Source organism: Molossus molossus, unplaced genomic scaffold, assembly GCF_014108415.1.
Source record: "Molossus molossus isolate mMolMol1 unplaced genomic scaffold, mMolMol1.p scaffold_m16_p_6, whole genome shotgun sequence".
NCBI lineage: Eukaryota > Metazoa > Chordata > Mammalia > Chiroptera > Molossidae > Molossus > Molossus molossus.
Genome location: NW_023425399.1, coordinates 53,702,561 through 53,724,837, shown reverse-complemented (window position 1 = coordinate 53,724,837; position 22,277 = coordinate 53,702,561). Strand labels below are relative to the sequence as shown.

General features: G+C 47.1%; 1 protein-coding gene across 10 annotated transcripts in view; it reads left to right on the top strand.

The window, feature by feature from the left end:
* The window catches only part of EEFSEC (eukaryotic elongation factor, selenocysteine-tRNA specific), a 450,913-nt gene that overhangs the window by 388,257 nt on the left and 40,379 nt on the right, over positions 1–22,277 (top strand). For 7 of the 10 annotated variants that reach the window (XM_036246063.1, XM_036246068.1, XM_036246075.1 and 4 more), the window contains one exon: positions 12,393–12,549. In XM_036246063.1, the coding sequence (XP_036101956.1) occupies positions 12,393–12,549 (157 nt within the window). Of the gene's footprint in view, positions 1–4,820; positions 4,869–7,556; positions 7,763–12,392; positions 12,550–19,717; positions 19,750–22,277 lie in introns of those variants that run through there. The other 3 variants (XM_036246066.1, XM_036246069.1, XM_036246072.1) reach the window with 3 other exon arrangements.

Genomic DNA, 22,277 nt, shown 5'->3' with positions numbered 1-22,277 from the left:
AGCAACTATCCTTTCTGAGCAGAGGCCATCTGGCAGGCTTGGCAGTCCCCGGTGGGCCACTTCAGCACCCCATCTCCTGGAGGAAGCACCACTTAGCCTGCTCAGCTGCCCCTTGTTCCCCCGGGGTCCCTGTCAGTTGGCAGAGAAGGCTGTGTTGACTCTCAGGCCCCTCAAAAAGACAGGTGCCCCTGAAGCAGAGGCCAAGAAGGCGCTCTCCTTAAGGATAAGATCAGATGACTGTCCTAGTGTTCTGGCCCCATCCCAAAACCTCAACCTCCCTCCTTCTTTATAGACATGGGCATCGAGATGAGAATCTTGCTTGTCTGCTGAAGAACCTCTTAGCTTGCCTTGAAAATTGCTTTTTGGTTCATATACAAACACAGGGTCAAGGCAGATTGACGTGGTAGAAAGAGCTGGCTCTGAAGACCAATGCACTGAGCAAGCTCTGGCTTGGCCTGACCTTGGACAAGCCTCCTCCCCACCCCACCCCACCCTGCCCCCAGAACCTATTTTTTCTTTTCTTAAATTTTTAATTTTATTTTTGTATTTTTTTATGTGTCACCTATTTTATTTTATTTATTTAAATTTTTTTTACTGTTCAGTTATTTTATTTTTTAATTAATTAATTTATTTTTGTTACAGCTGTTTCTCCTTTTTTTCCCCAGACACCCTCCTCCCTATCTCGCCCCTACCCAGACCCCACAAGTGTTGTCTATGTTCATTAGTTTCGCATACATGCATATAAGTTCTTTAGTTTATCTCATCCCTACCCGCCCCCGCACCCCTCCTCTGAAATTTGACAGTCTGAACTGTACTCCTTCTATGTCTCTAGATCTATTTTGTTCATCAGCTTTTTTTGTTCATTAGCTTTTTTTTGTTCATTATATTCCACAAATAAGTGAGATCATGTTGCATTTGTCTTTTCTCTGATTGGCTTATTTTGCTTAGCATAATACTCTCCAAGTCCTTCCATGTCATCTCAAAGTATACGAGATCTTTCTTTCTTACAGCTGCATAGTGTTCCATTGTGTATATGTACCACAGCTTTTTTATCCACTCTTCTATTGATGGACAGTTGGGCTGTTTGCAGATCTTAGTTATTGTAAATAGTGCAGCTATGAACATAGGGGTGTATATATTCTTTCTGATTGGTGTTTCAGGCTTCTTAGGACATATTCCTAGAAATGGGATCACTGGGTCAAGTGGCAGTTCATTCTTAATTTTTTGAAGAAACACCATATTGATTTCTATAGTGGCTGCACCAGTCTACATTCCCATCAACAGTGTACTAGAGTCCCCTTTTCTCTGCACCCTTTTCAGTACTTGTTGTTTGATGATTTGTTGATGGCAGCCATTCTGGCAGGTGTGAGGTGATACCTCATAGTTGTTCTAATTTGCATCTCTCTAATGATTAGTGACCTTGAGCATTTTTTCATATGTCTCTTGGCCATTTGTAGGTCCTATTTGGAGAGGTGTCTATTTAAGTCCTCTGCCCATTTTTTAATTGGGTTCTTGGTCTTCCTTTTGTTGAGTTGTATGAATATTCTATGTATTTTGGAAGTTAACCCCTTATCTCATGTATCGTTTGCAATTATGCTCTCCCATATAGTGGGTTCCCTTTCCATTCTGATGGTTATTTCTTTTGCTGTGAAGAAGTTTTTTAGTTTGATGTAGTCCCATGTGTTCATTTTTTTCTTTGTTTCTCTTGCCTTAGGCATTGTATCAGTGAAAATTATACTGCATGTGATGTCTGAAATTTTGTTGCCTACATTTTCTTGTAGGATTTTTAGGGATTCACGAGTCACATTTAAGTCTTTTATCCATTTTGAGTTTATTCTTGTGTATGGTGTAAGTTGATGGTCTAGCTTTTTTTTTTTGGATGTAGCTGTCCAATTTTCCCAACACCATTTATTGAAGAGGCTGTCTTTGTTCCACTGTATGTTCTTGCCATCTTTGTCAAATATTAATTGAGCATATAGTCTTGGGTCAATTTCTGGGTTCTCTGTTCTATTCCATTGATCTATATGCCTGTTTTTATGCCAGTACCAAGCTGTTTTGATTAGAGTGGCTTTGTAGTATAACCTGGTACCTGGTATTGTGATCCCTCCTTCTTCTTCAAGATTGCTGTAGCTATTCGGGGTCTTTTTGGTTCCATATGAACTTTCGAAGTATTTGTTCTAGTTCTATGAAATATGTCGTTGGTATTTTGATGGGGATTGCATTGAATCTATAGATTGCTTTGGGTAGTATGGACATTTTAATGATGTTAATTCTTCCAATCCATGAACAAAGTATATGCCTCCACTTTTTTCTATCTTCCTCTGTTTCCTTTTTCAGTGTCCTGTAGTTTTCTGCAAATAGGTCCTTCTTTGGGTTAAGTTTGTTCCTAGGCATCTTCATTTTTTTTTGCCGCAATGGTAAATGGGATTTTTTTTTTAGTTTTTGTTTCTGTGAGTTCATCATTGGTGTATAAGAATGCTATTGATTTCTTGATGTTAATTTTGTTTTCTCCTACTTTGTCAAATTCATATATTATATCTAATAGATTTTTGAAAGAGTCTCTAGGGGTTTCTATGTACAGTATTATGTCATCTGCAATAATGACAGTTTCAGTTCCTCCTTTCCAATTTGGATCTCTTTCATTTTTTCTTCATGTCTAATTGTTGTGGCTAAGACTTCCAGTACTATGTTAAATAAGAGTGGCGAAAGTGGGCATCCTTGTCTTGTTCCTGTTCTTAAGAGAAATGCTTTTAGTTTTTGCCCATTGAATATGATGTTGGCTGTACGTTTTTCATATATGGCCTTTATTATGTCAAGATATGATCCTTCTATTCCCACATTGCTGAGTGTTTTCATCAGAAATGGATGTCGAATGCTTTTTCAGCATCTATTGATGTGATCATACGGGATTTATTTTTCATTTTGTTTATGTGGTGTATCACATTTATTGATTACAACAAAAACATTTAAACACAGGGAAGCTAAATAGCATGTTATTAAACCATGAATGGGTTACCAGGGAGATCAAGGAAGAAATTAAAAACTTTCTGGGAACCAATGAAAATGAGCATACAACACATAATCCATGGAATTCAGCAAAAGCAGTCCTAAGAGGGAAGTTCATAGCACTACAGAATTACCTCAGGAAACAAGAAAAATTTCTCATTGACTCACCTCTCAACTTAATGAATTAGAAAGCAAACAAAAATAAAAACCCAGACAAGTAGAAGGAAAGAAGTAGTAAAGATCAGAGCAGAAATAAATGGCATAAAGACAAAAAAAAAAACAACAACAGTTCAAAAGATCAATGAAACAAAGAGCTGGTTCTTTGAAATAGTAAACAAGATTGATGGACCCTTAGCTAGACTCACCGAGAAACAAAGAGAGAGAACCCAAATAAACAAAGTCGGGAACGAAAGAGAAAAAGTAACAGCTGACACCACAGAAATACAAATGTTCAACTACTATGAACAATTATACGCCAACAAATTGGGTAATCTAGGTGAAATGAACAAATTTCTAGAAGCACCTAGCCTCCCGAGACAACCAGGAAGAAATAGAACACTTGAACCGACCAATAACAACTAAGGAATTTGAAGATGTAATCAAGAATCTCCCAGCAAACAAAAGCCCAGGCCATGACGACTTCACAGGGGAGTTTTACCAAACATTGGAAGAACTAACACCCATTCTCCTCAAACTATTCCAAAAAATTCAAGAAGGAGGAAGACTTCCAAACTTGTTTTATGAGGCCAGCATAATTCTAATTCCAAAACTAGATAAAGACACTACAAAGAAAGAAAACTACAAGGCAGTATCCATGATGAACATAGACGCCAAAATCCTGAACAAAATATTAGAAGATCTGATCCAGCAATACATTAAAAAAATTATTCACCATGACCAAGTGCAATTCATCCCAGGGATGCAAGTCTGGTACAATATTCGCAAATCAATAAATGTGATATACCACATAAACAAAATGAAGGATTAAAACCATATGATCCTATTAGTGGGCACTTCAAAGGTTTTTTTTTAATTGATTTTAGAAAGAGAGAGAGAGAAACATCATTTGGCTTCCTCCCACATGCACCATTACCCACAACCTGGGCATGTGCCCTGACTGGAACCGAACCGATGACCTTTCAGTGCATGAGATGACACTCAGCCAACTGAGCCATACCAGCTAGGGCAGAACCTATTTCTTCTTTAAAGGAGCTATGGTAGGGAGTAGATAAGACCACTTGTGCAAAGGGCCAAGCATGGAGCCTTGTATATAGTAAGTGCTCAGTAAAAAGTTAGTTCTTCTTTCTCCATGAAAAATCTGCTGCCTTTGGGAGCTATGCCTTGGTACTTCCTAATCAGCTATTGACAGGGGTTTTGCCTGCATGGGTGCCTGGGTGATGGAAAAAAGAAGCAAGGAGGGATTCAATACAGTTAGTAAGTTGTAAGTGTGGAAGGAAATGGCAGTCAGGGCTTGTTACCAATAGGAAGAGCAGAGCACTGGCTCAGTGGTGGTTGGTTTGAGAACGATAGCCCTGGCTGTCTGAGAGCTGTTTGTGGGGAGCAGCAGACAGATTCTTACTGAGTGGGTTGCCCTCTGTGATGCCCAGATCCTGGTCCACTGTTGGTCTCCTTAACCCTGGGCCTCTGAAATCAATTAACAAAATGAGATGAATTGAAGGCTAATTTTCTTGTCTGGGTTTACCCCAAGGGGTTGTGATGAGTCTGATCCTCACCGACAGTGTACTTTCATGTCAGAAATCTAATTTCTTCCTCATAACAACCTTGGAGGTGGATGCATTTTTCCTGTTTTGCAGGAGAGAACACTGAGGCTCAGAGGAGTGACTTGACTTGCTGTGGCCCTGTACTGGGAGGAGGTAAAGGCTAGTCTTGTTGAAATGTTCCCTATGCAAACAAGAGTGGATGATACCAGAACATCATCATTATCTCAAGGGACTCTTGGTGAAGTTATCAACTCTGGTGGCCTTCAAGTACCTTGGAAGAGTTAACACCCTATTTGTGGGGCGCTTCAGAGAGGACTTTGATTAGGGGCTTGGAGGTTGGGGTATGAGGGGAGACCTGAGGGCAGGCCCTGGCAGGTAGTCTATGCTGAGTATGTGTTAGCCTCCTTGCTTTTCTTCAGCAGGTTTGATAAATCCCTGTATCTTGTGCCTTCTGGGTATGTTAGAAGATCCCCTATCCCAAATGGCACTTTACTTTAGCTTCTCCCAGTTTGACATTGTGCCAATCTTTTCTCTGGGTGGTTAACACCAAGTCTTAGGTGTTCTTGTCAACTTCAATACCCCTGACCCTAACAAGCCTTTTTCAGAGCAAGAAACAAGGTTCAGAGAAGTCCTTGCTCAAGATTGTAGCACTGGAAGAGAGAGCCAGAACTCAAAAGTTTCCAGCCTCTTTTCTCATTTTAGTCCTCCTCACTACAGACCCTACTCAGGACTCCATTTCACAGCCTACTGACCCTCTTTCCTTGGTGCCACTTCTCCAATTTTTATTGGAAAGTTGTCTCAGAACTTGGGCAGTTCCCAAGCATCATCATGGGAGTTGGTCTCTGAGAGAGATACACACATGTAATGACATAATTATGTACACAAGTGGCCAAGTCCCCATTCAAAAGCTGGGCACAGAGAAGACTCACCTGGCATGTGAGTGAAGACCTGGCTACCATATGCAGCCAGTGACTGACTAAAGGCTAATAATGAAGTGAATTATTCATGCAAACAGTAAAAGTCCCTTCTTAGAGTTATTGTAACTGTGCTGGCCCCATTTCAGCCTTGTTTCCTAGGAGCAAGACCCACCAAACAAAACCCACATGCATTGACTTTGGTTTGAAATTACAATGATTGATTTCAAGATGAAAAACCTCCAATTGTTCTCTGAGAGTGTTTTCTTGTTAGATGTGCTGGTGTCTAATCTCTGAGGTCTCTCCTTTCGTGGGAAGAGTCTGTGATTTGGAGAGGAGTCCAACTATTGCACATGTGCACACACATACACACATATTCTAGAGATGGATAGGGCTGAGGATAGCCATTTCCCAGTCTTCTGCCTTCAACCCCCACGACAGATGATGACCCCTGATCTTCCTAAAGCTCTCCAGAGACATAGGCCTCACTGCCTGCAGCAGGAGGGGCTGTCATCACTCCCCCAACCAGACTTTTAATTCATTGAGGTTTCATGCAGCATTTGATGAGTCCCCTCTTAGCAACACCCCCCCCCCCCCCAATAATTTCTGAAAGGAGTTTGTTTTGGGATGCAGAAATGTGCTTAGGCCAGCTTCTGCCTTTCAGGACACTTTACATACCCCCACCCCACCCCGCCCCCGCCCCCCAGCTTCCAGTTGGCCAACTGGTACAAGCAAGCTGTGGCTGTGCCAGGAGACCTGTACACAGGCTTCATCCACAGCCTCTGAATAGGGATTCTGTGGCTGGCAGGAGCTAGCAAGGTCTGCTCACATCTATGGGGCAGTGGCCAGTGGTGTTGGGTGCACAGAATGCCACTTATTGTCCTTTGGTCCTATATAGTACAACTGGGGGAATCCTGAGGGAGTGAGGGGCAACAGGCTCCATGTGAACCTGCAGCAACTCTCTTTACCCACACTGCAGATGGGAGCTGAGGCCCACACAAGTTAGGACACAGGCCAGAGTCCTTAAGGCCACCAGAATGGTACTTTGAGCCCTGGCTCTGACCCACTATGCAAGCAGTAGCACACCGTGCCCTCTGGGAGTCACCTCTCTGCTGCAAAACCTTAAGGTCTGGTTGGAGAGCAGCATTCCAGTCTGCTCTTATCTCCTTTCATTTTTCCTCACACCTGTGCCCATCCTCATAACCTTTGCCCTCAGTGTTTTCTTGTCTCTAGTATGCTCATTTTCCCAACTTCAGAGGCCTATAGTAGAACTGGTTACTTGGAATTCACCAGCACCACAAATGGGGAAAGCTCACCCTCCATCCAACCTTATTTTGTGGGTGCGGAAACTGGAGGCCCAGAGAATCACTTGCCTTTCATGCGTTTCATGTCTGGCCTGCAGCACTTCACAGCAGTGCATCCGGGCTGGCATATCTCCCTTTGATGTTAAGGTGCTTGTGCACACCACAGTTCCTGCATTTTGTGACCATGCTCCAATCATCCTCCTTCCCTGTAGACAGCCCATGGGGGCTGGATCCCTGTGCTTTGGGATGCGTTCCTTCAGGAACTTGGGGTTTCAGGAGCTGGGACTAGGAAGATGGGTCTGCCTGGTGCCTGGTCTAGACTTGCAGGCAAGCTTGGGTTTGCCAGTCACGACCTGGCTCAGGGGAGCCCAAGGGATAGAGAATGCTGTGGCCTCCTTCACTGCTGCCAAACCTCTACCTTCTCTTGGCTCTTTTTCCTCTGGGACAAAAAGTAGCAGGAAAAGCTGGGATGTGTGACTTTGGGCAGGTCACACATCCCAGCTTTAATCTTGTTGGATCTCTGCTGGGCTTTTCAAAAAAGTAACTAATGGTCTGGAGGCACCTCTCCCAGAACATGGCTAAGGACAACTTGTGGCTTTCATCTATTGCAGGCCAGGTGGAAGAGTGGGGCCAAGGGCTGGAAGTCTGAGGGAGGAGGGGTTTGCTGCTGGCTCCTAGAAGGATCCACTTGGGCTGCTGGAACATAACAGTGGAACTGTCAGTGAGCAGGGGCACACCGGAGTTTCTGAGACCAGGTTCCTGGTGGTGTGCTGAAGGCCAGCCTCCCCACCTCACCACTCAATCCACAAATGGAATCAAAGACACAAAAGGTACTGGGAGCACCCAATCAGCGCTGTTGTGTCAGCACTGTTGTATCATAAGACAAGTGAACAGGAGTGACAGAGACATTCCCTTTGAACCTGAAATCTTTTCTAAACTGCCACTCTGCCACCGGTAAATACTATAAGGCAAGCAGCAAGAGGAGCCCCTCGGGCCCTCCTCGGAGGGACAGAAAAAACCTATTGACTTCTAACCTTATACAGGAACTGAAAGGCATCACACACCAGCAGGGTTACAGGCCCTGCCCACACACTGGCTCACTGTCAGATGAGAATGTAAACAAGAAATGCTGAGAGACTTCTACTTCCTGGCCCTAAAACTGTTTATGTAGCACTTAAACCAACTTTGGGCTCTTCACTGTCTTTCATGAAAGCTCTGAAACTTTTTGATGTTACCCAGAAGTTAATAAATTTAGTCTGCCTTCATTGCAAGACCTTAGCTTGGGGAAAGATGGATACTCTTCTGTCTCCATGGCAGTCAGCTTTTTAAGTTAATATTTTATAGCCAAAAGAAAAGAGGAAGTACCTGCTACCCCAGGGCTCTGATCATCAGGAAGCCCAGTGTCAGGCCATTGGAATGCCAAGCAATGGGCTGTCTATGTTCTACTTTGAGAGAAACCAACATTGGGTATACAAGACAGCTAGGCCCAGAGCAGGCTGGCTGGCTCACTCTTTGATGAGCATCTCCCCCAACCACTTGTCGACTTAAGTGATTTACTTTTATCCCCAAAGAGCCAAGAGCCACCTTCTCTCACCAGTCTCTCCCTTCCCATCTCCATATCATGTGCATATTTACTGGGACCTGCCACTGGTCAGGGCAAGGGTTGTTTGTACAGAACTCCCAGTCTTTGGTGAGGGAGACAGGCCAGCTGTCATTGATGAGACAGAACTGCCAGACGCTCAGGGCAGGAGGGGAAGGAAGGAATGCCCAAGTTGAACTGGGAAGAGCATGAGAGGGTATGAGGGAGGGAAGTGTGATAAAGGAACATGAGGAAATTTGGGGGGTGATAGGTATGTTCAGTAGATTGACTGTGGTGATGGTTTCATGAGTATATACATATATCCTAATTTATCGAATTATGTACCTTAAATATGTGCATGCTACTGTATATCAGTTGTCCAAAATGAGCTATTAAAAAATGAAAGACCACAGCCCTGACCTGTTTTGCTTAGTGGTTAGAGCATCAGCCTGTGGACCAAAAGGTCAAAAATTCGATTCCCAATCAAGGGTACATACCTCGGTTGTAGGTTTGATCCCCAGCTCTGGTTGAGGTGTGGGAGGCAACCAATCAATGTGTCTCTCTCACATTGATATTTCTCTCTCTCTCACACTCGCTATCCCACCTTCTCTTCCCCTCTATCTAAAAATCAATGTAAAAATATCCTCTGGCAAGGATTTAAAAAAATGAAAGAACACAGACACAAGCGAGCACTGTGCATGCCCCAGCAACCACGGTGAGGTGTGCATTTAGGATTTACTCCAACATTCAGGGAGCATCCAGTAAGGGAATTCAGCCATGGAGGAGACATGTTTCTCCCCTCATGGACCTTGTATCCTGGTTGGGAGCATGAAGAGTAACGGATAAACTATGACATATGCCAGGGAATGCTCTATGCTCTGAAGACAGAGATAGGCCAAGGGGTTGCAGAGGAAAGGGGCAGGGGGCGGGCAGGATGCAGTAAGCCATGGCTTCTGGGGACACTGTAGATACGAAGTCCTTGACTAGTGCCCTTACTGGGCATAAGGAGCTGGCACAGAGATGGGGCACCCTGTCTCTGCCAGTGCACGGGCCACAGGCAATGGCGCAAAGGGAGATGTAAACATTACCTCTCCTTAGGACATACATGAGTCCCTTGAGGCAGGTGCTTTGATTTGTTCTCAACTATATGCTGTGCCATGGCAGGCTCTCAATAGAAGAAGGGCAGAACAGTACTATGAATGTGGTGAGGACTTTCTGAGAGAACACCTGCCTGTGTTGCTTGTTTGGTCCCACTAGTTCTGTTAGAAGATATTCTCTAAATAGGGTGGAAGCTCCACATGCAAGCACTGTCCCTTTTCATTTCTCAGCTAGCTGTGGCTTCAGGGCAGGTCTTGTGTCTCAGCCACATCTCAGAATAGTTATTCAAGGCCAGGGACCCACACATGCTGCCCCAGTGGGACCAGGACATCCTGGCAGCACCACCTGCCACTTCTCCAACTTGGCATGAGTCAGCCATGGTCTTGCTCTGCTTTGCAGAGGCCCAGTAGACTTGGGTTTGCATTTCTGCTGTGCCACTGACTTGGGTGGTCACAGCCCACTCAGGTCTTGTTTCTGACCCAGCTCTGCCCTCTCTGAAGTAGGAATGAAAACCCTTGTAGACAGAGGTGCTCAAGGGACTCCCTAATGTCTTGATGAGCATAGGATGTGGGACTTTGAGGAGCTGAGGGGCTCTGAGTATCGAGGGGCTCTGAAGGACTAAGGGTCTGAGGGTACTATGAAGGGCTAAGGGGCTGAGTAGCTATGAAGGGCTCAGGGGCTCTGAGGATTGATGGGCTCTGACAGTTGAGGGACTCTGAAGCATTCTCTTTCTCTTTATCAACAGAGGCTGAGTTGGAGACAGGAGACAGCAATGAGCCCCTTTAGTTATAGGGAATGTAGAATTGCTAGTCCAGAGCCATTGGGTTCTGGGCACCTACTTTACCTGGCTGGGCTGCTGAATGTGAATAGGTAGGCCCTGCCTCTCAGGGGATTGGGATCCTGGGAGCTGGGAAGTATGGGAAAGCATTTGGGGTGGGTGACACCTGTTCATCTTGATTCTGCTATCCTGCAGATCTAAGAAACCATCTGCGTCCAGTTCCCCCAGCAGCCTTGCTGGACGCCTACTACAGTGGAAGGATCAGCATCCACAGACAGAGCAGAGCTAGAGAGGAAAGGCAGAGCCCACAGAAGCCACAGCCTGCAAGGGTTGCTCTGCTAAAGCCAAGTCCAGAAGAATGAGGAGGAGTTCATGTGTGGGAATGAGATTTGTGCATTATAAAGGGCTGTGCAAGTGGAAATGATTATTCTTATCATTGTTTGTATCCGATTCATCCATCACCCGGGAGAGGAAGAATGCGAGTACCTTTTATCTGGTGCTATGAATCAAATAGAATAGGATATGTTTTTCCAAAAGGTTTTTAGGGTAAATCTGGGGCCCTTGGATGAATCTTGGGCAGAGCGAGATGTTTCTGAGGCTGAGGACAGCCCAGTCCTTGGGGGTTCCCCAGGAGTTTATGAAGGGAGCTCTGTGGAAGCATCAGGTCCCATCTCTGGCAACACCTCTGGCCTCCATGCTACTGCCTGTGCCAGTTCCTGCTTGGACCAGACCCTGTCCCCAGAAAGAACCTAGGCTTATGCATGGGGCCTGGAGAAGAAGATGAACTTCCCAATTTGTCCTGTAGTCCTTGTGCAGGACCCAGTATGACAGAGGCCAGGTGGAGCATAGGCCCTGCTCCAAAGAGCAGGAAGAAATTTTGTCAGCCCTGCTAAGGTCATCTAGGGGGGGTCTGGTCTTTAATATGCATGTATGCACACACGGAGATCCTTTCTCTTTTACATAGAGGCCCAGCAGCTTTCTGGCACAGGCCCTGGAGAGGAGCTGGGCAGGACAGGGAGGCCATCTGGTGGGGGTCTCCTGGCTATGGCATCTTCCCCAAAGGAGAATCTGAGCTTCGAGAGACCTTAGGAGGGGAAGAGTAACACTTCAGTTTTTTCACACTCTGTCCCTTGGGGAGAAGGTTCAAGATGAATACAGCTTGTGATGAAATCAGGGCTGTACATAGATGACTTTTTCATAACACACGTATTTTTCTTTTCTCAGCCCAGGCCTCCACCAAGAGGTGAGGGAGTGCAAGCTCTACAGCAGAGGGCCTGGCACAAACACTAGGGAACTGGGAGGAAATGGGACATCTCCTGAGATAGAGTCAGGAGGGCATCACAGAGGAGGGTGCAGTGGAGCCGTGGAGTAGATGTAGACCAGGCCAGGAAGGGGGCTCTGGGCATGTAGTAGGATGGGGTGATAGAGACCAGGTTCTCAGATTCCTCGTGGGAGGGGAAACCAGAAAGAGGGTGAGGAGGGTTCTGGAAAGCCTAGATGCAGGCCCAGGAGTAGACATCATTGTTTCAATCTGGTGCGTCCAAGAAAGCTTTCATGAGGAGAGTACCACTAGCAATCATTAGACTAGTGTTGGGGGCAGGTTGGGTATGGTAGCCACGCAGAAGCAGGTGTAGGCAGGGCAGCTTTGGATTCTCAGCTACCTCTACCCTATGAGCTCTGTGACCTTGGACAGGTGGCCTAACCTTGCTGTGCCTCTATTTTCACATCTGTAAAGTGGAGAAAGTACCTCCTTTGTGTTGCTACCATGGGGCTAAGCGTATTTACTCACATGAAGTGTTCATGGCCTAGGTTCTGTAGCTATCAATGGTGGGTGGTGATGTTGATAAGGAACCAGTCATTATAATGGTTCCAGTGCCTTCCATTATCTGTAAAATGGACTGATCATCTGGGTGGGTGTGGCGGGCCTTGGCCTCAGCCTTTACTGGTATACACTGATGCTTTCTCTCTCTGGGGTTGGGTATGTGGGAACAGGTAATAGATGACTACAACGTGATTGGCCGCTCCCTGTTCAAAAAGGAGACCAACATCCAGCTGTTTGTGGGGCTCAAGGTACACCTTTCCACTGGAGAACTGGGCATCATTGACAGCTCCTTCGGCCAGAGTGGCAAGTTTAAGATCAACATCCCTGGTGAGTATGATTATTTCCTCTTGCTTACTGGCAGACCCTGGAGAAATGGCAGAAACAGTGCCCTGACAGTGTTTAGGCCTACCTGTGCTGATGTGCAGAGTTCAGTCCACCATGGCCTCGGGTTCTACCAGTTTATGGCTAGAAAGCCAGTTTGGGTCCTAGTAGACTCTGGTGTGGAGTCAGCATCTAGTTTGAGCCAGGTTCAGGGTCTGAGTGTCAGTTCTCACTTCACCATGATCATTGGGGTGACCTCAGATATGTCACATGGCTTATCTGTGAAGTGGGGACAATAATACTGATATGACAGTTCATTTGGAGGGAGAGATTTGGTGATTGAGACTACTGCCTTGGTAGCCCGTAGGATTTCCCAGAATGTGAGTTGCCACCTGCTTTCGAGACCAGCAGCCTCTGCTGAGCCTCTGCTTGGGCCTTGTCCACAGTGGAGCCAAGGGTGTGTTTTTGCTACTGGAAATAGAACTGTTGGATTTCTTTAGCTCTACCAGCCAGCCCTCCATCACTCATGCACTTTTCCCGCACCCATTTCCTGGATGTCCTACTGTGTACCAGACATAGTGCTGTGGTCATGGGAAGGGACAGGCGTGAGCACACTAAGTGAAGATAGACTGGTGTGTAGAAAAATAAATCAGGGAGTGAATTGCTGAATGTGCTGTCTGGACAGGGCAGTCAGGGCAACCTCTCAAGAGGTCTCAGTGGAGTGGAGGCCTGACTAAAGAAAGGAGGGATCCACACTGATACCTAGGGAAGAACATGCCGCAGAAAGGGAGGGAGACAAGTGAGAAGGCCCTGAGGTGAGAATGAGCTTGGTGTGTGTTTCAGCATAGAATGTTGGGCAGGAATGGCCTGAACATGAAGGTATGTGAGTAGCTTTTTGAGTAAAATTTCCAGATAGGGTGGTGTCCTGGCCCCAACTAGGAAGTAGGACTCCCAGATCCCTGACAACTCACCAGGCGAAACCAGCACCTTCGCTCCTTAAAACCCAGAGGGCTATGTGTTGCACTTGCCTCTCATGAGGGAGGGCAATTGTCACCAGAAGCCTGTTTCCCTGCACACTTGGCCTTGCTGTTTGTGCTCTGAAGCCCTGTCAAGGTGGGGCTGAGCCTAATCACCCTATGGAGAGACTCCCTTGGGAGCCTCTAGCAAACACTAGGCTTTAAGCTCCTGTCCTACCCAACCCGATGCTCAGCTGCGTGGGTCCTCACCTCAGCCACACTGGAGCCCCCAGTGCCCTGCTCTGAGCTCCAGGGAACATGCACAGGGCATGAATCAGGCAGTGTCCAGGCCTCAGTCCCCAGGACCCTGGGCCCATACCTCTGGGAGCTGTCTGGGGAAGAGGGTTGCAGGGTTCTAGGAGGACAAGAGTGCAACTGCCTGGAGGGAGGGGCTGCACCCCAGAGCACTTGCCCCTTTTGCAGGCTGCTTGGGCTCTGCTGGTGCAGACAGAGAGGAGGGCATGTTTGTTTGCTTCTTTGGAGTGGATAGGATCATGCTGACCTTCCCCTCAGCTCCCTTTTCCCTTTTTTCTAGCCCAAGGCAAACTCATAGTTGGGGGTGTTCCCAGAACAGGCCAGAATGCAGGAGGAGGTTTGTTTGGGGGGCCCTGGGTGGTGGGTGGGAGTGGAGGGAGGGGAGACATGGTGACGCTGCTTCAGTCAACTCGAGTTCACATTCCTTTGTTAGATCAGTGTTGTCTATTTAATAGGTCTGCTTCCTGTTTGTGGCTTTTAAGCTTTTTATTAAATATAACTGGTCAGATTACTTCATCCTACCTACACACCCCCACTGCCCAATCCACCTCACCTCCTGCTTGTCTTTTCCTGCTGTTTCCTCCCATAAAAAATTACTTTTAACCATTTTGAAGTGCCTTAATAGTAAAAGACTCTTCAGTAAACTCAAGCCATTCAGGGCCAGGTGGAGGAGGACCAAGCATTGCTGGCTGCAAGTTGGAAGTGCTGGGGTGAAGCCTAGGGTTGTGTTACTGCACAGTTTAAGGCTCCTTGGAGCAGGAAGTGGCTCAGGGAGCATTTCTCAGCCCTTAGCTTATGGATGCAACTGGCTTCAAACTCAGCTTACCAGCCTCCCTGGCTGGCTCTGTAGGGTTACCCAGCTGGGGAGAGCAGACTAGAGTGCCCTCTGGGTGTTCTCCCATCTGTCCCCTGGCCTGTAGGCCCAGAAGCTCTCTGGACTCTTACCTTGGGTGTTAAGGCCTGATGCTGACAGGGCCAAGCAGGTGTTGAAGAGGCCAGGAGGTAGACTACAGCAAGTGTTGGGGGCTGTAATGACCTAGAGAACTACTTGGGTCCAGCCCATCCTTGCTATATGGGAATATAGGCCCAGGGATTGAATTTTACCTGATTTAACTTTTATGTAAAATTTCCTGATTAAAAACTAAAATTGTCTGAACCAAACAAAACATGCCTTTAGCTGCATTTGGCCCATATTGACTTGTGACTCCTGCTTGAATTTCAGGAAGGACATTTGGGCCTCAGATTCGGGAGTGAAGCTGAAATGTAATATGCAAACAGTGTTTTATGGAGCTACAGATGCAGGCTTATGAAGCAAGGATCCTGACACTTAGGCTCGTTGCCTCCCCAGAAGACACTTTTAGAAATTAAAGTGGCTTAAAGGATGGCTCATTCTGACACCCAAGGAGCCTTCTCAGAAAGACTTAAGGGATCCCAAGGTTGAAAAGCCCCACATTTATATAACTGCTCCTTTCAAAGAAGTTGCCTACATGAGGCTAGAAGGCTCTGTGAGATGAGTTAGGAACCTTCTGGATAGCATTGCTGGTAAAGAGAATAGTTGGAGGATTTTGCCAGGTGGAGATAAGGTTCCTCCAGACAAACCTTATTCCTGCCCATGTCATCACATCACTGTGCTTCCTAAATACTGTTTCAGTGCCAGGCACTTTATTTTAGAGCTGGGTCTTGTTATCTGCATCTCAAGGTGGGTCCGAGGAGCAGAGGCAGGCAGCACCTTGTCCATGGTCTTTCTAGGTGTGCAGCACCTACCCTTCCCAGTCAGCTCCTGGGGAGCCATCAGGGCTTCAGAGAGCTCAGCACACACATGGTTGGAGATACCCCTTTGCTGAGAGTCTGATAAAGCATAGTGGCCTGGTGTGGGCTTCTGTGGCTCACCCTTGGCCAGCACTGTCTGTCTGCTGCCCCCACCCTCCATTACATGTCAGTGCCTCAAGCACCAGCTCCCACTGTGAAAGGTAGCCTGGATGGTGGGCTGGGACAATAGCTCCTGCCAGCCCTGAACATCCCACTGTGTAGGGGAAACAACCTCTTTGATGACATCAAACCAGAGAAGAGTCAAGTGAGAGGATGAATGGACTTGTCACTCTTGACAACTATGAGTCACTGCTTATTGACTCTAGGATTAAAGGTGAACATATGCACACGATTTCATCTTCCAAAACACTGTCTTCTAACCCTAAAATGACCCAGTAGGTTGTTAGGATGCAGCAAGCTTTTTGAGTGACCTGAATTTGTGACAGGTGATCCATCTCCCACAAGGTGATCCAGGACCTCCCAATTTGGAGAGGGTTGTATGTGGTCTGCTTTACCACTCTGGTGGGGATGACCCACAGTACACACAGAGCTTACAGCCTTATCACTGGAAAACTCTAGACCCCAAGTACCACTGGTGTGATGGGCATCAGTGCCCCTCATCAGTGACCACACAAATTACAGCAAATGAATCTGTCCATGTCACAGAACTGCAGGCAGACACTCACCTTAGAAAAGCCAGAGCAGCAGTGATTGAGACCCACAGCCATTGGCAACCAAAGCAACAGCCTCATCTTATCCACTCTTGCCCCACCTGCCAAGAGGGATTTGTGTGAAACAGCCATATTCCCAATCAAACCCTGACATGAGTCCTGCTATTTTTCATTTAGGGTCATCAAATTTTGGTGATCTTTAATAATATTTTAATAATTGCTAATTACAACTTAATGGACTATAGGCAGATGAGGGGGAAAAATAATTGTACTTCTAGTAAGAACCCAGAAAGAACTTCTGTTTACTGCTCTTCAGGAGGACCCAACACTCAGGAGCCATGACAACAGTCAGAGAAGGGCCCTAGGAAGCTTCCAGAAAGGTTGGCTATTACTTAAAGCCCCAGCACTTGGAATATCCCCATTTCACAGATGAGGAAACTGTAGCTTGGAGGATAAGCAGTGTAACTTGCCCATATTCCATACTAGTAAGCATCAGAACTGGAATTTGAACCCAAAACACCTGCCTGAGACTTTCCCTTAGCCTTCGTTTCTCACGCACAGGGCTGGTTGTAAGGTTTGAAAGTACAGCTCTGTCCCTTGGGCTGTGTATGAGAAGGAATGCCAAGAATGCTGCTTAGCAGGCCCTTGAGCAGAAGGCCTGTGAGGTCATTGTCAGTGGGACAGGGAGGCTTCTGTGTGGCCTCTGCGAGTGTAGCTGAACATTAGAAGAGCTACCACCTGCTCACCTCGAAGATTCTGAGGAAGATCCTTAGACCTCCTGGCTTCAGTTTCTGCCCCCAGGGGTTCAGGGCTCGGTGTGCTATCTCAGTCACGGTTTGCCAAGCCAAAGGAGCTGGCTTTCCATGGAATAGGAAATGTTGCTTGCACACATGAATAAATGGACTTCAGTGGAATAGACTGGAGTGAACAAATGGATGAACCCAGGCCTACGGGGGCCAAGAAGCCTGGTGCTTGGTGGGTGTGCTGTGGGCCTCTCCAGAAATTCCTCCAACTCAGGCAGGCACCAGTGTCACTGGATTTCCTGAGCACAGCTGTCTCTTAATAACATGACTTTAGAGACTGTAGTTCTTTAAAGACAACTTTAAAGGAGAGGGCACTAGTCCATCCTGCTCAGCAAACTCCAGGCTCAGGACTGAGGATGCCAAAATTATTCTGACAGTCCTGCCCCAAGGCACCTCCCTGTGGGAGAGATGAAGGCACAGACCAGCAACTTGCTGTCAGCATGGTGGGTGTCCATGGGGGTACATGGCCAGGAATGGGGTGGAGAGAGTGGCCATTTTGAGGAAGAGTCTGGGCAAATGTCCCAGAGGAGGTGCTGTTCAAGCAGGGATTGGGAGGGAAGGGGAGAAGGAATCAGAGATGTGATGTTCTCTAGAACCCTGTGGCCAGTGAGAAAGGCCATGGGATAGGGAGTACAGGTCCAGGCTCCAGCTGCCTGCATTAAGCTCCATTTTTTGCACCTGTACCATGAATGTGGGAATTCTCACTGTTTTCTCCTGAGTCCCATTTCTCTATCACTGCCCATATCATTCTTCAAGCCCAAACCAGACCAACTCCTCTTTGGAGTTGTGCCTGGTGCTCTTCTCTGGCCCTACAGCATTGCCAAGAGCACTTGTGCAGGGAAGAGGCCTGGGCTGGGAAGGCAGGGAGCACCTATGTTTAATCCAACTCATTCAGTTCTGCAGGCGAAGAAACTGAGGCCCTTTACTCATGACTACACAACTAGTAAGAACCCAGAGTCTCTGTCTGCCGCTTCAGTCCCTAGGGGTACCATGCAGTGGCTACTAGATTTGAGGGGCACAGAAGTGCTGCCACCTAGTTCTTCTGTCAGAGCAAGTAGACCACTTTAGACCCCTTGCACTGAAACAGTAAATATACAGTGTCACCTTTGTGTCCCAGGACTCACAGGGGTGGCCCAGGCCTCCATTCATTTGTCTTTCATCAGCTATTTATTGGGCCCTTGATGTGCCAGGAGAAATGGAGCCTGGGCCAGGCGAGGGAGGTCCTGAATGTTGGCTGTGGAAGGAGAATCCTGGGTACTACCTTGGCCTGAGCACTCAGCAGGACAGCACCATCTCTTCTGCATTCACTGGCTCTCAGTGCCTGGCATCGGTTTGGAAGGGTGGGAAGGCCAGGTCAGGGCTACACAGGCTGCTGGCCCAGTTCCTTGGAGGGTCACCTGGCTCAGCACAGGGATTAGCCTCCAGAGTCAGGCATTCCAGGCCGTTCTGATCTTGACAGGCCATTTCCCACTGGGAGCTTTAGCGCCCTCAGTGCTATCACAGGGTAAATAATTCTGATTTCCAGAGAGGGAGTTAGACTTAGATCACTTAATCCCTGCCTGCAGTATCTGACCCAGGGCAAGGGCTCGTAAATGGTGGCTGGGGTCGTGTGTTGCTTTTGCCCACCGTAGATACCCATCCTCACCTGGGCTAGCATGTGTCCACTGAGGTTTCTCCTGATGCCTCTCTCCTTGGCTTATAGATGGCTGTCTTTTCCCTGTGTCCTCACATGGTCCTGCGTATTCATGTCTGTGTATCTTAATCTCCTCTTCTTATAGGGACACCAGTCCTATTGGATTAGGCCCACCCTGGTGACCCAATTTTAGCTATTGAAAGGCCCTGTCTTTAAATACAGTCACATTTGAGGTACAGGAGGTTAGGACTTCAACACAGGAATTTGAGGAGGGGACACAGTTCAGCCCCTAACAGTTAGGAAGACAGACGGTAAGCACACCATCTCTCAAGATTTGTATTTTGGCAAACCACATCAAGCTGTGTCAGGAATGTGTGAAGTACCAAGAGAGTTTATAGCAGGACCTTGGCATTGGCCTTGCACTGGGCCCTGGAGGATGAATAGGAGCCCTTCTGGCAGTCAGGAGAGTGTCCCAGGAGGAGGAGTCTGAGTAGAGCTCTGAGGTGAAAAGATCAGCACTGGTCACGGACAGCTGGGCCCAGGGAGCCAGCAGATAACAGGACCTTGGATTGTCAGGGGCTACCACTTGGGGCCTGGTAAGCCCAGGGAAGATGTTTGTCTCTATCCTAAGTGAGAGAGGAGCTGTTGGAAGACCTATAGCAGGCTGGTGTACAAAGATGCCCTGATCTGCCTGCTGTGAACTGGCAACTGGGAGGGCAGACTCCTCTATCAGGGGGCTGGCTCAGGCCACCCTGTCCCAGTGGGAAGCCACTGCTCAGCTCATTGTGGATGTTGTGGGGCAGCAACATGGCCACAGTGTGGTCCGATCTCCAGTTTTTCATGAGAGACTGGGAAGCTGGATTTTTGCATGAAATCTACTAGTTCTCAAATGTGGGCCACTGTGTCTGGCCTGCTGGTGCCAGGTCCTTGACATAGAGCCTCCTCCTCCTTCTGCTGCTGAAGCCCTCTTCTTTTTTTCCCTGAAAGGCACACTGAGGCTCTGAGGAGCTGGATGACTGGCCCAGTGGACCCCAGAGGCCCCAAGTGGAAGTGGACCTCTCTCATGGGCATCATTCAGCTGAGAGGTTTCTGGAAAACCCAGCAAAGAGAATTAAAACCCACCTTGGTGCCATAGGGAGGGCCCACAGAAGCCCTGAGTTTGTGGGTGTTGTTGTGTTCCATAAACAGGCCCTGGGACAAGGACTGTTAGGCTACATGTTCCCTCTGGGGTTTGAAATAAAACTGATTTTCTTTAAAATGTACTCTCTGCACCCACCCACCCACTCAGTTGCAACTATAAACTCTGTTTAGAGAGGATTCTTGGGCAACCTGTCCTTGGGATTTCATTGGAATTCTTAGCCAGCTGCCAGGATCAAATGGACTTTTATTGAAAGATGTTGTCAGGGCTGGAGTTAGGCTCACTCGACATTTTCTGCCCACTCTGAGAAGTTGGAACCAGGGTACCTTCAAAGAACAAGAGCTTCAGAGTCAGCCAGACCTGAGGTGGAATCCTTGCTAGAATTTTAACCTTTATGAGCCTCAGTTTCCTCATCTGTAAGATGCATTATTTTGAGTTTTTCCTTCCAACTTTTTTAAGAACTTCAAACTTACAGAGAAGTTGAAAGAATAGTTTATTGAACCTTAGATTCCACAAATTGTTAATACTTATTGCATTCACCTTTCTGCGTATGTGCTGAACTATTTAATGTTAGCTGTGGAACTCAGTTATGTCTGCATACTTCAGCATGTGCCCCCTAAGGTCTAGGGCATTCTGCTCTATGACCACTATACAATTATCACTTGAGAATTTTAACATCAACACAATATGACTGAAGATACAGTTCATTTTCTGATTTCCCCAATTGTCCCAATAATGTCTTTTATTTATTATTTTAACATTTTTTTCAACTTTTATTCATTTATTTTTGTTACCAGATGTTTCTCTTTTTTTCCCCCTAGATACCCTTCTCTCCATCCAATAAAGTCTTTTAAAACTCGTTTTCCTGATGGAAAATTCAGTGAAGAATCACACCCTGCGTTTGGTTGTCATGTCTCCTAGTTTCATGATGTTGATTTTTTTGGATTCTAGATGGGTTGTTTTCTAGACATGCTCTTGGGGTCTGTCTGGTGTTTCTTCATAACTAGGTTCTGATGTGCATATGTAGAAGCCACCCCCACCCTCACCCCCAGGGGCAGTTTCATGTGCTTTAGTGCATCTCTTGGGATGCATGCAGTGTCCATTTGCCCATTGTGGGTGATGTAGGTTTGACCACTGGTTAAGGTGATAGTTAGGAAGGTCAGTGAAGAGATGGACACAGCCCGTGGACCAAAGATAGCTGGTGTGAAGGGAATGCAGGTGCCCATGCATGAGGCAGCTGTCCCCACATGTGAGGCCTCTGTAGCCTGCAGGGGGAAGGGCACTGTGAGGTCCAATTGGAACTCATGGTTAAGGTCCTGGTCTGGCAGCAGTGAGGTAGAGCTGACTCTATGGGGACCAGTTCAGGGGTGTCCACCCCTCCAGGGATTAAACCAGGCCTGTGGAGGAAGGAGCTACTACTTCCCAAAGCCTTCAGAGTCCTCTCTCTCCCTTTGTCTGTCTCCCCAACCCCACTACCTTGCTCCAGTCAGACCTGAACACAAGGAGAATTGGTTTCCATCTCTCTCCAGGGAGACACCAGTCTGTTGGAGATTACTACAAAAAGTAACAAACACTGTGGTAACACCCTATAGGCCATATGAACAGGGAGGATGGAGTGACCACTCCTTTCCAGAGTGGAGTAGGACACAGTAAAGCTGGAGCTGGCTTTGAAGATGAGGGGTTTTATCCAGGTAAAGAAAGGCATTCAGGACAGGGGAAACAGCATTCTAAGACACAGGCTAGAAATAGTGTGGCATATTTATTGCTTATTATAATATGTAAGTCATTGTTCTAAATGTTTTTTATGTTAATAATTTAGTTTGTGTGTTTAAAATGGTTGTTTTGGAACTTTTTTAAAGCAATGAAACTTTTTTCCTAAGCAAAGTCTTACATGGAATCAACCACACTTGAGCCCCTGGGGATCCTCCTACTGTTCATTTTCAATTCCAGACTTTAGGCCTGGGGCCCTGAACCCCATGCTTGGCATCTGGCCTTTGTCAGGTGAGGGTTCCTCAGCCTCAGCACAACTGACATTTGGGTCTGGGTCATTGCTTGTGGTGGGGGCTCTCCTGTGCACTGCAGGTTGGCCTCTGTTCACTGGGTGCCAGTAACACCCCCCCCCCCCATACCCTCTCTCCAGTTATGGCAACAAAAGACTTCTCTGGACATTCTCCTGGACGACAAAATGGCCCCAGTTGATAACCACCAGTCTAAGTAGAGGGTGGAAGTTACACTGGCCGGTATGCAGGGAGGGGCATAGTCAGAAAGCTCTTCCTGGTAGCTGATAGGAGGTAGTGAAACTGAAGACCCCGCGAGGCTGGGCAGTGGACATGTGGAGAACAGGCCAGGTTTGGGGTGAGTGGGCTGCAGTGACTCAGTACCTATTAGGTACAGAATAAGGAGGGGTGA